Below are 14,683 nucleotides of genomic sequence, written 5' to 3'. Positions count from 1 at the left end.
GAGGAAGCTTTTCAGTCCATTATCGGAAAGCTAACTAGCGCACCTGTCCTGGGTTATGCTGACCCCAAACTCCCCTACTTTCTCCATACAGACGCCAGCACCAAAGGGTTGGGAGCTGCCCTGTATCAAGAACAAGGTGGGCAAATGCGTGCAATTGCATTTGCGAGCAGAGGGCTGTCGCACAATGAGTCAAGGTATCCAGCCCACAAACTTGAATTCCTTGCTCTTAAATGGGCAGTAACGGAAAAGTTTAGCGATTACCTTTATGGCAGTCAATTCACTGCCATTACAGATAGCAACCCTCTCACGCATGTTCTTACCACTGCAAGATTGGATGCTACTAGTTATCGGAGGCTTGCAGCTCTTTCCATTTTTTCATTCAAGTTGCAGTACAGGGCAGGCAAGCTGAACATCGATGCAGATAGCCTTTCAAGGCGACCTCAAGAGCCTTTTCCAGAAAACCCCTTGTCCCAAAAGGAGCATGAAAGGATCCAACAGTTCATACAGCATCAGCTTACAAACACTGAAGATTCTGTCAGTACCTCGGACGATGTAGTCCAGGCTATCTATGAGAAGCACCTGGTTAGGCAGTCAGCTGATGCTGGCCCGGGCATTGCTCTCGTAAACTCCCTTGCACTATGTCCCGATGCTGTTCCTGACTGTTATGAACAAGAGGATAGTTCTGATTGTTTACCTGTTATACCCCACCTTTCAAAAGACCTCTGTGACAAACAAAGAGCCGATCCAGTTCTTCGAAAGGTGATTTTGCATTTGGAGTTGGGAGAAAAACCTTCACCAACAGTAAGGAAGGAACTTCCTGGTCTTCCCTATTTCTTAAAAGAGTGGGACCGCTTCGAATTAAAGGACGGAGTACTCTACAGGAGACGGAAAGACAAGGATTCCACCACTTACCAGTTTGTGCTCCCTGAAGAACTAAGATCCTCTGTGATGAGCAGTTTACATGACCATATGGGTCACATGGGGATGGAGAGAACTTTGGATCTGGTCAGGTCCCAGTTCTACTGGCCAAAAATGGCTTCTGAAGTGGAACAGAAGGTCAGGACTTGTGGTTGGTGTGTGCGAAGGAAGTCCTTACCTCAAAAAGCTGCACCCTTGGTCAACATCCAGGCCACCAGACCGTTACAATTAGTTTGTATGGACTTCCTTTCCTTAGAACCAGACAGAAGCAACACAAGAGACATTTTAGTGATAACAGACTTTTTCACTAAGTATGCTGTGGCAGTCCCTACCCCAAATCAAAAGGCGAGGACAGTAGCAAAGTGTCTTTGGGAAAACTTAATTGTGCACTATGGGTTTCCCGAACGCCTTCATAGTGATCAGGGCCCAGATTTTGAGTCGCGCACAATCAAAGAACTTTGTGAGATATCAGGTATTAAGAAAATTAGAACAACGCCCTACCATCCTAGGGGAAATCCTGTGGAACGCTTCAACAAGACCCTGCTGAATATGCTTGGCACATTAGAAGAGAAGGACAAAACCCATTGGAGAGATTTTGTCAAGCCATTAGTTCATGCATATTACTGCACGAAGCACGAAGTTACAGGGTTTACCCCCTATGAATTGATGTTTGGGCGCCAGCCTCGGTTGCCTGTTGACCTTGCCTTTGGGTTACCATATCAAGACAGTCCACAGAAATCCCATTCCGAATATGTCAAGAATCTAAGGTCTCATCTAGAAGAAAGCTATTTGCTTGCCTCCCGTAGAGTATTAAAGAGTGCAGAGCGGAACAAAACCAGGTTTGACAAACATGTGACAAATTCCTCCTTGGAAATCAATGATCGAGTGTTGGTGAGAAATGTTCGGCTGCGTGGTAAGCACAAATTAGCAGACAAGTGGGAGTCCGAGGTGTATGTAGTAGTAAAGCGAGCAGCTGACTTGCCAGTCTACACAGTTCGTCCTGAGAATAAGGATGGTCCTCTTCGGGTGCTTCACAGAGATCTTCTGCTCCCTTGCAGGTTCTTGCCAATTCCAGAAATCTCAAGCCCTACCTTGACCAAGCCTACTTCAAAACCCAGAACGCGCCAGAATCCTGGTATTCCACCATCTGATGATGATAACTCATTCGCTGACTCAGAGGATGAAGATCTTAATGGAAGGTATAATGCTTTTCCAGTTGTGGAAACAGTAAGATTCTCTACAATCCATGATAACTGTAGATCAAAGGAAACTGAGGATGTTTCTTCTGATGCTGATTCAACTAACCAAGAACCCCCAGATGTTGACAGTCTAGTTAAACACTCACCTGTTGATGCTCCAGACAAATACTCACCTGTTAATACTCCAGTTGACGACTCACCTGTTGATGTCCTAGGAGTCCCTGAACCAAGTAACATACCTGACGAAGACTCAACTGAAACAGAAAAAGACCTACCTGTTCGAAGTGAAGGTGAAGTTGAAGCGACAAACGTTACTGAAATCTCAGATGTTCTTGTTGAAGGGAGAGAACAACAGTCAGAAACTGAGGGGCATAATTCGGATGTTCCACTCAGACGCTCTAGTAGGCAGAGAGAGGAACCTGAGAGACTTAAATACTTTCAACTTGGAAACCCCCTGTCTTTTGTTGTTCAATCTTTGTTTCAGGGGTTAAACACTGCCCTTGTTAGCTCTCTCAGTGGTGCTGAAAATCCAGGTCCCCTTTCCATTTTACCTGACGTTTCACTCAATGTAGTAACTAATCAGCCACTCAGAGCATGCAAAGGGACTTGCATGATTTCAGGGGGGGAAAGTGTAACCCTGGTTAAATAAGTTTTACAAATATTATTTATTTGTATGTTGCTTGGATATAATATGATTTTTCATACATGTGAAACTCTGCATAAAAATACATCTATATAAATATATGTATATTTGATTGGAGTTTAGAAATGAGTAACAACAAATCAGAGCGCTGGGTTGTTGGCCCCGCCTCCTTGCTTACTGATCGCGTTGCTCAGATCACGTTGGAAGGCAGATGCAGAGTGACGGAGAGATGTTATCTGACGCGAGAGCGTAAAAATAGAAACATATGTTCCTTAAACTGTTAAAAGTTCACAAAAACCAAATAAATCAGAGGGTAACCACACGATATTGGATGATCCAGTGTGATTGTGCCGATCGGGCATTTCAGAGGTTACAATTTGACTCGTGTGGTTGTCTCAGGCCGCGTGGTGTATTAAGTGTTCATCACTGACGCCATTTTGAGCGCGCGTGCCTGTAAAAAAAAAAAAGAGAAAGACGTGAATGAACAGGCCAGGGTTTTTTTTTGTGAATGTTTTGTTCAAGATGGATTTCCTTAATTGATGGCGAGCCTCCCACTTCGATTCTGAAAGGATCACGAGCTTAGAGGAAAGGACCATTTCCAGTTCTATTATTTCTTCCTGAGATAAGTAAGAGAACTCATTTACAGAGACTGATATAGGCCTATATTACTATTTTTTTTGGGGCTGAAACATCTCAAGAGCACAATTGAGAAAGTTTAAGACTGATCAATATTCCAATTGATATTCCATTTGAACTTGAAATACTGCATTAAGTGGGTTAAATGTAAAACCACTGCTGATTGTTTTCTCCAATTTGTGTTCCATTGAATACATTGATTGTGATTGTGATTACTGGTATATGAAAACTTATTCAGAGGGTGCACCCAGGATATAGTTATTTGTTTTTTCATTTTGTTTTGTTTTTCATATTGTACTTTGTTTATGTGATTGAGAGGAAAAAAAAAAACACTGAACTCAAAGTAAAGTGTATTGGTTCAACTTACCTTCTGTCTCTGCCTGTTACTCAGTATCACCACCACCTCCTTTTACGTACCGCACAGTCTTCTGATTCAATATTCCTGGTCCGTTAGTTATTGAGTTAATATCCGCTACACATTGCATAGTTCTGTATGTGTTTTCCTCATTTCAGCAATAGACTTCAGTAAACTTGACTTCACCTTGTTTGGATCATCTACTTTTCCCTGTCTCATCTGGTGAATGTCTAGAGAATCCATCACTATGAAGACCGTGTCAACAACGACTAATAGTCCACTCAACACTCCTGTGACTGTGGCTACTGCTGTTGCTGCTGCGCGTCCTACTCTGGCGGTTTGAGCAGCAATTCTGCCAACATTTGCCAGCAGACCTAGATGCATGAGTTCTGTGGCACACACTAGTCTTCTTCTGTCTACATCGTGTGACATTTTCACGTTGTCAGAGGAGTCACTGACAAAATCTCTGATCTTTTGGATTACTTTTAGTACCCTTCTCAGTGCATTCAGTGACTCGATAAGTGGTGTCACACCTGTAAAGTTCTGCTGAATTCTCTGAATATTCTCACGGAGTGATTTTTGTTTGACTGTATTGGTAATGCTGGAAGCAGCACCTGTTACACCACCTGCAACTCCAACTCCAACCCCAACACCTGTAACAATCAGAGATGCTCCAAAAGTGAAAGGAGCCAAAATCGCACCAACCACTGCAGTGATTCCACCTGCTGCTCCAATCACTGAACCTGCCAGAGTGCCTGCTGTACATTTATGATGAACCTCCTCTAGTGAATCTGTTGTTACTCCCCACTCTTTAACTAAGGCCTCAAAGTTTTTATAGCGGTTATTGTAGGCCACATCAAAGATCCTGAAGGATTGATTGAGGCTTTCTTCAAGGCCCATTGGAATCCCCTGGTTTTGAATTACTACATTGTTCAGGAATGGTTTCGCTAGAATCTCAACAGCCGAAGGTCTATGTCTAGGGTCACAGCTGAGCAGCCGGTCACATTTCTTGGATTCATTTTCGTATAAATAATCAAAAAAAATAAAAAAATTTGGAAAACCATCCAATCAAACTGCACTGTAAAAAAATCCAACTCGCAAATTGTTAACTCAATTTAAAATTATAAGTTAGGTGGACAAATTTTTGAGCACAGTGTTGAGTTTACTTATAAAAATTATTTAACTGCATGTTTACTACTGTTTTGTGCAATGAAAATAAACAATTAAGTTGGGAAAAAATAATATTTTGATTTCTTCAGTCGAGTGCTTCACTTACTGTCATTGCGCATGCGCAGTCTGTTTCCGCGGCATTTTGCACGGGGTTTCCCCTCATCAACTGCATTTGAGAAGGGGCTCGATGTTCTCTTGTTCAGGTAAGTTTTTTTTTAGTTTTATTATCGAAAATAACCTAAATAAATTACACAAATGCTTACCGTAAAATGTAACGTTGTGTTTTGGAAAGACTATTCTAAGGAATGTAATGATTTAGCGATCTTCTAGTTTACTTCACGTGCTTCATTTGAAGGCGATGTTCAGTTCGCTTTGTAAAATTTGAATTAAAACACAAATAAAATACACGAATTTATTGTGTAAGTTATAGTTATTACAGTAAACTGTATTTAAATGGAGTGTGTGTTGTGGATGGAGTTAATAGAGTCGTCCAGTAAGGTTATTTTTATGTAATCAAAGAAGCATACGAAAGCCATACTGAACACATTCATATGCCTAATGCGAATTACAAATGCTAAATTGAGAATTAATCTTTCTTTGGATGCTTGATTTGCGTTAGAGGAAGGCTTTAAGACTAAGCAGAATCCTCTGCCTGGTCAGTCCTCGTTTTGATTTCTGCAAATCGGTTTTGGCAAACGTTAATGCAAAAAACGTGATTATTGTTCGTCAAGCCACGCCACAAAACAGAGCACTAACGTTAAGTTACTTGGAAAAAAAAATCTGAGTGAATAACGTTACACGATTGACAAAAAAAGTCGTCACTATTGTAGTACTGATAAATAGAGGGAAAAACAGCATTTACATTTAAGTTATAGGGTATTCTTAACCTTGTTAACCGTGTGGTTGTTTATGATCTTAGACGTAGAACATAACGTGCTTCACATAACATCTGGTCTAAAACACCGAATATATATAATCATGTTGAATTATCAGCAAATGTCTAATATTTCAGGAGCTTAGTTTTTTTTTAGCATACCTCTTCTTAGCACTATTTAATTGGTTAAATGTAATTTGGCATTGTTCTTTTGCATTGAATGTGATTTATCTAATATTCTCGTAATACTTATGTTGTGTTTTAAACATTAACAATTCATGTCAATTTAGTTAGAATGTAACACTGCATGTCAAACTGATTTTGTTTTTCTTTTCTTAGGTTTGGAATGCAGTGTAAGCTTTGCAAATTTTCCCACAGTAGCAGAGAGGTCCTCTTGAAACACTACAGGCTTCGGCACTATCAAGGGCGATCCTGGCAGCATCCTTGCTTGTATACTGACTGCGTCTGCACTTTTAAAACTGTAGGTGCGTTAAAAACACATTTGACAAGATCACACAAACACACTGCTGCACTTAATGACCACTTTAATTTTTCATGTGAGTTATGTGATTTCAAAGATGTTTGTCAGCCATCCCAGTTTTTAAACCATATCAGAAAAATCATTTGAGGAGGCATGACACAGTCAGTTGTCCTTTTAAAGATTGTGAGCTGACAACTAATGTCCTTTCAACTTTTAGTAGCCACATATCTCGGAAGCATAAATCTCAAGGTTTTGAAGATTTTAGCTCTTCTGTTACATTGCGAACTGATCGTTTGGAAAGCTATGAAGAGACAGGGTCGGAAGAGTCAACAGATCCTATGCAGAATCTGCAGTCAAATGTTAGTGATGTCACTGTTCCTGCAGTTCCTTCTGAACATGAAACAAACGTGTATTTAGAGCCTGTAGAGTATAGAAGTCTGGAGCACAAACTTGCATCATTGATCCTTTACATGCAGACAATTTTGCATGTTTCAAAAAGTGCAATTCAGGAGATATTAAGTTGGATGTGTGATATTGTTTCCTTGTCTAGGTATACAGCAAAACAATCGATCAGGGATATTTTAAGAAAGTATGAAAGTCACATTGATGAGTCATTGGCAGAAGAGCTTGCTGAATTGTTATCAGCAGAAGTGCTCAAAACAAATCCTGTTTTTACAGCCACTGCAAAGAAGGGTACTCTCTCAACAGAATACAGATGGAATGCTTATTTTAAAGAGCATTTTCAAGTAATTGATCCTGTGGAGTACCGATTTGATAGACTACACCAAAATAGCTTTGTGTATGTCCCGGTGTTGAAAGTTCTTGAAGTGTTGCTGAACAGAGCAGATGTCTTGGAAAAAGCTGTTTTTGTTGAGGAGGATTTACCAGGACAGTACACATCAACTCGTAGTGGGATGTATTACAAAGAAAACCAACTTTTAGGGGTACAAAGTGATTGCATTTCAATGTCGATGTACACTGATGAATTTGAGGTTTGCAGTCCCCTGGGGACTTCAAAAAAGATTCACAAAATCACAGCAGTTTATTGGGTGCTTCTGAATTTGCCTGCCAAATTTCCGTTCTACACTTTCCTCAATACAACTTGCTATGCTTGGAAAAAGCAGTGATATAAAACAGTATGGCTATGACAAATTTTTTCATCCACTGTTAAAAGACATGAAAGACCTGGAGCAGAAAGGTGTGTTTGTTGAAGCACTGAATGCACATCTCAGAGGAACGGTGTATTGTGTATGTGCTGACAATCTTGGGGCTCACAGTCTTGGTGGCTTTCAAGAAAGCTTTCAGGCTGAAAACCTGTGTAGATTTTGCCAAGTCAGCAAAGATGACATACAGACACAATATGCTAGTTGTTTTCAGCCTCGAACCGTTGAACAGCACAACTCCATTACAAATGAACTGAGAGACCACCATGAGCTTCAGAGCAGACTGGGTGTAAAAAAAGAATGTGTTCTCAGTAAGCACCTTTCTTTCTTTCACCCAATAACTGGGTTCCCTCCAGATGTCCTCCATGACACACTTTGGAAGGAATTGTTCCATCTGAGTTATCAGTGTGCTTAAAAGAACTCATCACAAAGAAATATTTTACTCTTGATACTCTGAACAAATGTATCAAGTCCTTTCCTTACAAGGACTCAGACAGAGTAAACAGACCCCAAGTAATTTCCCGGTCCAGTTTCTCAAAGAAAACCATAGGTGGGAATGGGCATGAGAATTGGGCATTACTACGCTTATTACCATTATTGATTGGTAATCTTGTACCCAATTCTGAGCCTGCTTGGGAAATTTTGATGGACTTGAGGGAGATAGGTGGAGTTGGTTATGTCAGTCAAGTTCTCAGAAGCAATGCTATGCTTTTTAGAACGAAAAATTGTAGAACACAGACAACTACTCCAAGACACATTCCCAAACCTGAAATTGCGCCCGAAACACCACTACGTGGAGCATTATCCACACCTGATTCGCCTGTTTTGGGCCATTAGTTGAGCTTTGGACATTCAGATTCGAGGCAAAGCACAGCTATTTCAAAGGTGTTGTGCGTGATGTCCACAATTTTAAAAACATTCCACTCACCTTGGCAACTAAGCATCAGCTTATGATGGCCCATTATCTCAATGGTCCAAGTCTCTTTTCGTCACCTTTGTCTGTGCAGAAGGTAAAAACTGTAAGAACATGTACATTGGAAGAACTGCAGAAGACTGCAGTTCGTAAAAAAATACCCGCACAAAGAGGTTTTGTCACTTGCGTCTGATGTGCATTTGCATGGAATTCACTTCAGTGAAGGCATGATTTTGTCCTTAGGTCAATGCAGTGGCTTGCCTGATTTTTTCAGAATACTTAGTGTACTTGCCAATGCTAACAAGGTGGCCTTTCTTTGCAAAAGGCTTTCATCATGGTACATTGAGCACTACAGGTGTTATGAGTTTTCTGAAACAAGTGCAATTGAAATCCTTGAGCCAGATGATCTTAATGATCCTCATCCTCTCACGTCGTATACAGTTCAGGGAAGGAACATGATTGCGCTAAAGAGATTCCTTCTCCATTAATTGTTCTTCACAGTCACACAATTTACATTAAAAGTGGGTCATTGTATTCTGATTTGAACCTTAAATGTAACAAAGTATGTCACAGGTTGATGGAACTGTTCCCAAAAAATGTAAATTACATTTTAGACCTGTATGACTTCCTAATGCAGAAGACAAAAGTGGTTGTTTTAAAGGGTAAGTTCACTCAAAAATGAAAATTCTGTCAATAATTACACACCCTCTTGTCAGTCCAAACCTGTAAGACCTTTGTTCGTCTTCGGTACATAAATTAAGATATTTTTAATTAAATCCGAGAGCTCTCTGACCCTCCATAGACAGCAAGGGTCCAACCACGTTTAAGGTCTAGGAATGTACCAAGAACATCATCAAAATATTCCATGTGACATCAGTGGTTCAACCATAATTTTATGAAGCTATGAGAACACTTTTTGTTGGTACTCTCCAAAATGCCACTAGGGTGACGTTGAGGAGAAGAATTGTTGAATAAAGGTATTTTTTTTTTGTTTTTTTGCAAACACAAATAATACTCGTAGCTTTATAAAATTACAGGTGAACCTCTGATGTCACATGGACAATTTTGTCAATGTTCTTGGTACCTTTCTGGACCTTGAATATGGTAGGACCCTTGCTGTCTATGTAGGGTTAGAGAGCTCTCGGATTTAATCAAAAAATATCTTAATTTTTTTCTGAAGGCGAACAAAGGTCTTAGGGGTTTGAAACAACATGAGGGTGAGTAAATAATGATAGAATTTTCATTTTTGGTAAACTATTCCTTCAGTGAATTTGACAGTCTGCTTTTTTTTTTATTCTCAATAGTGCCATATATCTAACTTTAAAGATTAAAAAAAGACCCGGAAATCTCAAAAGTACTTCATTTTACTTGTGCATTTTACTTGTGCATTATATCCCAAGTTTTATAATGTTTTTGGAACCTTTCAGCAAGTCAGTATACACTGCTGTTGTGTTGAAAAGACAGATATTCGTTCTAAAAAATTTTTTTTTTTTTTGTCTGCATTAGAAAGTAACACAGATTTAGAATTATGTGACTTGGCAAGGCTTAGCAAATTATGAGTTTTTATTTGGGAACTACCCCCTTAAGTAATTTTACATGTTACCACATATTAAGCTTTGCCATATACTTAATGTACTTGATTTATTTTTAATCAGAATTTTGTTTTACAGAATATGCGGCTCCGTGTTGTGTTGGCCCCTGATAATATTAGGAGGCTGGATATTTTGGAAAATCTCACTTCGGTTGAACACTTGAAAACAATTCTTCAAGAAAGGCTTGAAATCAAGGATGATTTTCTGATTCAGTTTGAGGATCCTGAGTTCGGAAATGAACTCTGTAACTTGACCAATATAACAGAGCTTCCACCAGAAAGAGCAGTGCTGAAGATACTCCAGAAAGTACCTGAAGACTCAGAACCAGAGACCTCGATTTCCTCTTTAGACACTGCCAGTGTGTCCTCTCCATCTGATAGCTCAAACCAGAGTTTCCCCTTTGTGTCTGTGAGACAGCATGGAAATTCTCAGTGGCCATCTCCTTTCCCGATTCCCAAGTTCTCTTATGATGTTGAGTTGCAGCTTGAGAAAGGGAATGGGAATTTTAAAGAAGATGGAACACTGCTCACTGTACCAAGAGAAATGAAAATGGACATCCTGGACAGCATAGCTCAGGCAATTTTTTCATTCAAAGCTTACCCAAACAATCAAGAGTTGGAGTCTGTGTCTGCTGCACTGATTGAAAAGTATCCATGTCTAAAGGACCCAGGCTCAGGAACAGGTTATCACAGCTGGACTATGAGCATCAAATATAAGATTGGAAACTACCGTCAGAAACTCCGAACAGCAGGTTGCTCTGAAGTCACTGTGAACCAAAAAAGAGTGAACAATGACTCTAGATGTTTAAAGAAAGCAAAGAGATGTGAGATAAACTTCCTCCCGGACAACCCAGTAGGGCAGACAGATTATTCCTTACAAAAGGAAAAAGATGCACTACAGGAGGAAATGAAGAAAAAACATTTCAGCATGGCAGTTGTTGACTCCAAAATGGATCTGACGTTCTCTCTGAGAAGGAAGGAGATAGTTGATGAAGAACCTCTTTTTGTGGCTGATGTCCTAAAACAATGGCCAGCATTGTTTTTGGAAGATCAGGTGAGTTTATGTATTCAAGATGATTTATTTATTTAAAGATTAATTAACTTGTGTGGTCTTAATTCTTACTGTTCACTCTGTGTGTGTGTGTGTGTGTGTGTGTTAAGGTCTGTGCTGAGTTTTACAGAATTACACAAACCAACCTGAAGAGTACCTTTTTGTCTTCTTTGGATGAATACGCATCAAAGATGATTATGTTGTACCGATCACGTGGTGGAGCCTATGGAGATGAAATGAAGACCCTCCTAGACCAACTTGATCAAGTAATAATTTAGCAAATTAAGTAATTCTTTTGTCAAATCATGTAAACATTGTAAAATTTGTAACCTGTGAGTGAGCATAATAGTTGCCCTTGAACACTCCACTTTTTTGGAAATGGGCTCATTCTCCAACTCCCCCAGAGTTAAAAAGTTGAGTTTTACTGTTTTTTTTTTTAATCCATTCAGCTGATCTCCAGGTCTGGTGATAGCACTTTTAGCATAGCTTAGCATAGATCATTGAATCTGATTTGACCAGTAGCATCGTGTTCAAAAATGACCCAAGAGTTTGATATTTTCCCTATTTAAAACTTGACTCTTCTGTACTTACATCGTGTACTAAGACCAGCGGAAAATGAAAAGTTACGATTTTCTAGGCCGATATGGCTAAGAACTATACTCTCTTTCCAGCGTAATAATCAAGGAACTGTGCTGCCCTACCATTGGCCAGCAGGCGCAGTGATATCACGCAGCGCCTGAAAACAGCCAGATCCTCTTGCTTGCACAGGGAATGTGTGTTGCACGCTGTGGACTATTTCCACAGGCGCTGCATGATATCAGTGCACCTGGTGCGGCCATGTTACGGCAGCACAGTTCCTTGATTATTATGCCGGAATGAGAGTATAGTTCCTAGCCATATCAACTTTTCATTTTCCGCCGGTCTTAGTACACAATATAACTACAGAAGATTGAAGTTTTTAAATAGGGAAAATATCGAAACTCTTTGGTCATTTTTGAACACGATGCTACTGGTCTAATCGGATTCAATGATCTATGCTAAGCTATACTAAAAGGGCTATCCCCAGTCCTGGAGATCGGCTGAATGGATTCAGAAATGGTAAAACTCAATTTATTAACTCTGGGGGAGCTGGAGAATGAGCCTATTTCCAAAAAAAAAGTGGAGTGTTCCTTTAAAGGTAAGCCCTAAGCTTTTGGTTGAATATAACATGCATATAACTTTTTTCTGTGTCATTCAGGCTTCTGATGTGCTTGCTCAAAGAAAAGCTACAGCTCTCAAAGGTCTACCTTTGTTTATGAGGGAAAAGTCTAGAAACTTCCTGGAGTCATGCCTGGTAAGCGTGTTATCAGTCTGTTGTCAACATATACACTCATACCTGAGGTATGACCAGATGCTGTAAAGAGAAAACAGTTTTGTCTGGTGTCCGAAACTAATCTGCTAACTGTTCTCTGAAAGAGTAGAATGGAGGAGACAAAGTGTTGGCAAAAATGTATTTATTGAATAATCCAAGTTGAATCATTCTCAGTGATGAGTCTAACAGCACAAATTAAAAAAGTGTTATATCAAAGCAAACACAATGGAAAATGACCAAACAATATAAAAAACTCTTTGTGGTCCAGCAGAATTTAATCAATTTAAAAAATGTGTTTTGATTCTGTCTTTGTTGTTTTTTTTTGTTTTTTTTGATGCAGGACACAGACCCAGAAAACACTCGCACAAAAGGGATGAAGATGGGTATCTTAACTGTCATTGAAGATGACGTTGCCACCATCCATTCAAACCCAAATGTAAGGTGCCTGTCTGTAGTTCTAGAGGAGCAAGTTGTGTTGGATAATGTTCAAGACCTCCCTACAGCTGTTGCTCTCCTATTTGGCTTGATTTACGCTCTCAACATTAGCTATCCTAAAGAACTAAAATACACTTTTGAAACCATTCAGAAAGTGTTTATCGGCCTTGACCCCCAGTGCTCTGCAAGAGTCCAGTCCTTCAAAAACAAATTGTTAAAGTTTTAAGTAGCTGCAGTTCGTATGGCTAAACAAAAGTGCAAGTACTGATTTGTTCCTGTTAGTTCAGTAGCTGTATAACAGTGTAACATATGCCAAAGACAGTTTTGAGTTTTAATGTAAGGTTTTATGACAAAGTTGTGTTTTAAACAGTTGTAATACTTGATACCTCTAGCACATGTTGAAACTCTGAAGTCGTTTATTGCTGCTGCATTTTAAGATTGTTATTCTGGCTCTTGTTTGAGAACAATTTTGTTTAGCACTTTAAGAGCATTTGTGTTGTTTTACTCCAGCACTTTAAAGGCATTTCAAGATTGCCTCTCTTTTTGCCTTTTATTTTATTTAATTTAATTTAATTTTATTTTGATGACTGGATTAGAACTATATCCAAGTCCAAGTTTTGCATTTCATGCTGACAGAAAATGTGTTGCTTGGCAGAATTGTCAAATAAATATTTTTCTGTAAAAATTAGTCTTTATTTGTGTTTACAGTATGGTTTGCAATCTCTGTGTTTGATTTTTAAAGTGAAGGCCATACAGGAATCTGTGGAAGAAGTTTGAATGCAAGATTTAAAGCTGTAAATTAAAAGAAGAAAATTAAGTTGAACCAACTTAAAACATTAAGGTAATTTGCTGCAAAGCTTTTTTGAGTTTAGTGAACTTCCAGTCTGTAGTTCTCCCTATTCGTTTCTTAAAGTTCACTCAACCCCCTTTTTAACTTTAAACAAACTCAGGATGACTAGTTAGATGTACTTACTGAGGAAGGTATACCTAACTTAAACTAGCAGTTTCAATCAACTTTCTACAATGATTTGGCAAAACTTTAATCATGGAAGTTGAGTAAACTCAAAATTGCTTTGCAGCAAATTACCTTAATTTTTTAAGTTAACTCAACTTTTTATTTTTTACAGTGTGTTGACATGTTGAAAACGATGCTCTATGACATCTGACTGTGGGATAAACAATACAGAAAAAAAATACAAATCTGGATAACCATTCAATCCTACTGAGCAAGCGTTATTTAACACTTTAAATAAGGTTTAATTTGTTAATGATTTAAGGCAGGGGTTCTGCAACTCTGGCCCTCAAGCTCCACTTTCCTGTAGAGCTAGCTAAAAGCCTAATCAAACACACCTGAACAAGCTAATCAAGCTCTTCAGGGTCACTAGAAAGATACTGACAGTTGAGTGGACCTCGAAGGCCAGAGCTGAAAACCACTGAGTTAAGGCATTAGGTATCTCAAACTAACAATTAACAACTTTTTTTTCAGCTTTTATAAATCTAGGTTAAATGCAAGTTTATACATTTACTAACCAACTGTTTATTTTGTTAAATCATGCTTTTAATAATACAGTAGCATACATTATGTTCATAATTCAATTTGAAATGTTAATGGGAAAACAGCTAAACAAGTAAACTTATACTCAATATATTAAATATACCTTTAAAATAACAATGAAATAATTATATTTCCAAGATAAATTTAATCCATTAAATGTGCAAATTGATTCTGCTCTCCAGTTCATTTTTTTTCAAGGCAAGGACTCCTTAGGCAACAGAGACATTGAGCAGGGACCCCCGATACAAAATATGTCAAACAGAGCTACATATTAAGCATAATATCTTTGATATTAAAAGAAACTAACCATATTATAATTAAGAAGTTATATTAAGTAGATCAGAACTA

At 38.8% G+C, this 14,683-nt stretch overlaps 2 protein-coding genes across 2 annotated transcripts; one reads left to right on the top strand and one right to left on the bottom strand.

The window, feature by feature from the left end:
- Nucleotides 1–3,868: 3,868 nt before the first annotated feature.
- On the bottom strand, nucleotides 3,869–4,940 carry LOC122145524 (apolipoprotein L4-like). Its single transcript, XM_042759279.1, has 3 exons — nucleotides 4,936–4,940; nucleotides 4,826–4,829; nucleotides 3,869–4,759 (listed from the first exon to the last, which is right to left on the bottom strand). The coding sequence occupies exons 1-3, from the start codon at nucleotides 4,938–4,940 to the stop codon at nucleotides 3,869–3,871; spliced, it is 900 nt and encodes a 299-aa protein (XP_042615213.1).
- A 72-nt stretch (nucleotides 4,941–5,012) lies between these two features.
- LOC122145523 lies at nucleotides 5,013–13,006 on the top strand. Its single transcript, XM_042759278.1, has 6 exons — nucleotides 5,013–5,124; nucleotides 6,135–6,276; nucleotides 10,023–10,997; nucleotides 11,105–11,260; nucleotides 12,232–12,327; nucleotides 12,686–13,006. Exons 1-6 carry the CDS (start codon nucleotides 5,039–5,041, stop codon nucleotides 13,004–13,006), a joined length of 1,776 nt encoding a protein of 591 aa, XP_042615212.1. The 5' UTR covers nucleotides 5,013–5,038.
- Nucleotides 13,007–14,683: the final 1,677 nt, after the last annotated feature.

The sequence above is a fragment of the Cyprinus carpio genome, chromosome A7 (genome assembly GCF_018340385.1).
Source record: "Cyprinus carpio isolate SPL01 chromosome A7, ASM1834038v1, whole genome shotgun sequence".
In the NCBI taxonomy this organism is placed as follows: domain Eukaryota; kingdom Metazoa; phylum Chordata; class Actinopteri; order Cypriniformes; family Cyprinidae; genus Cyprinus; species Cyprinus carpio.
This window is presented reverse-complemented; position numbering and strand designations above follow the sequence as displayed.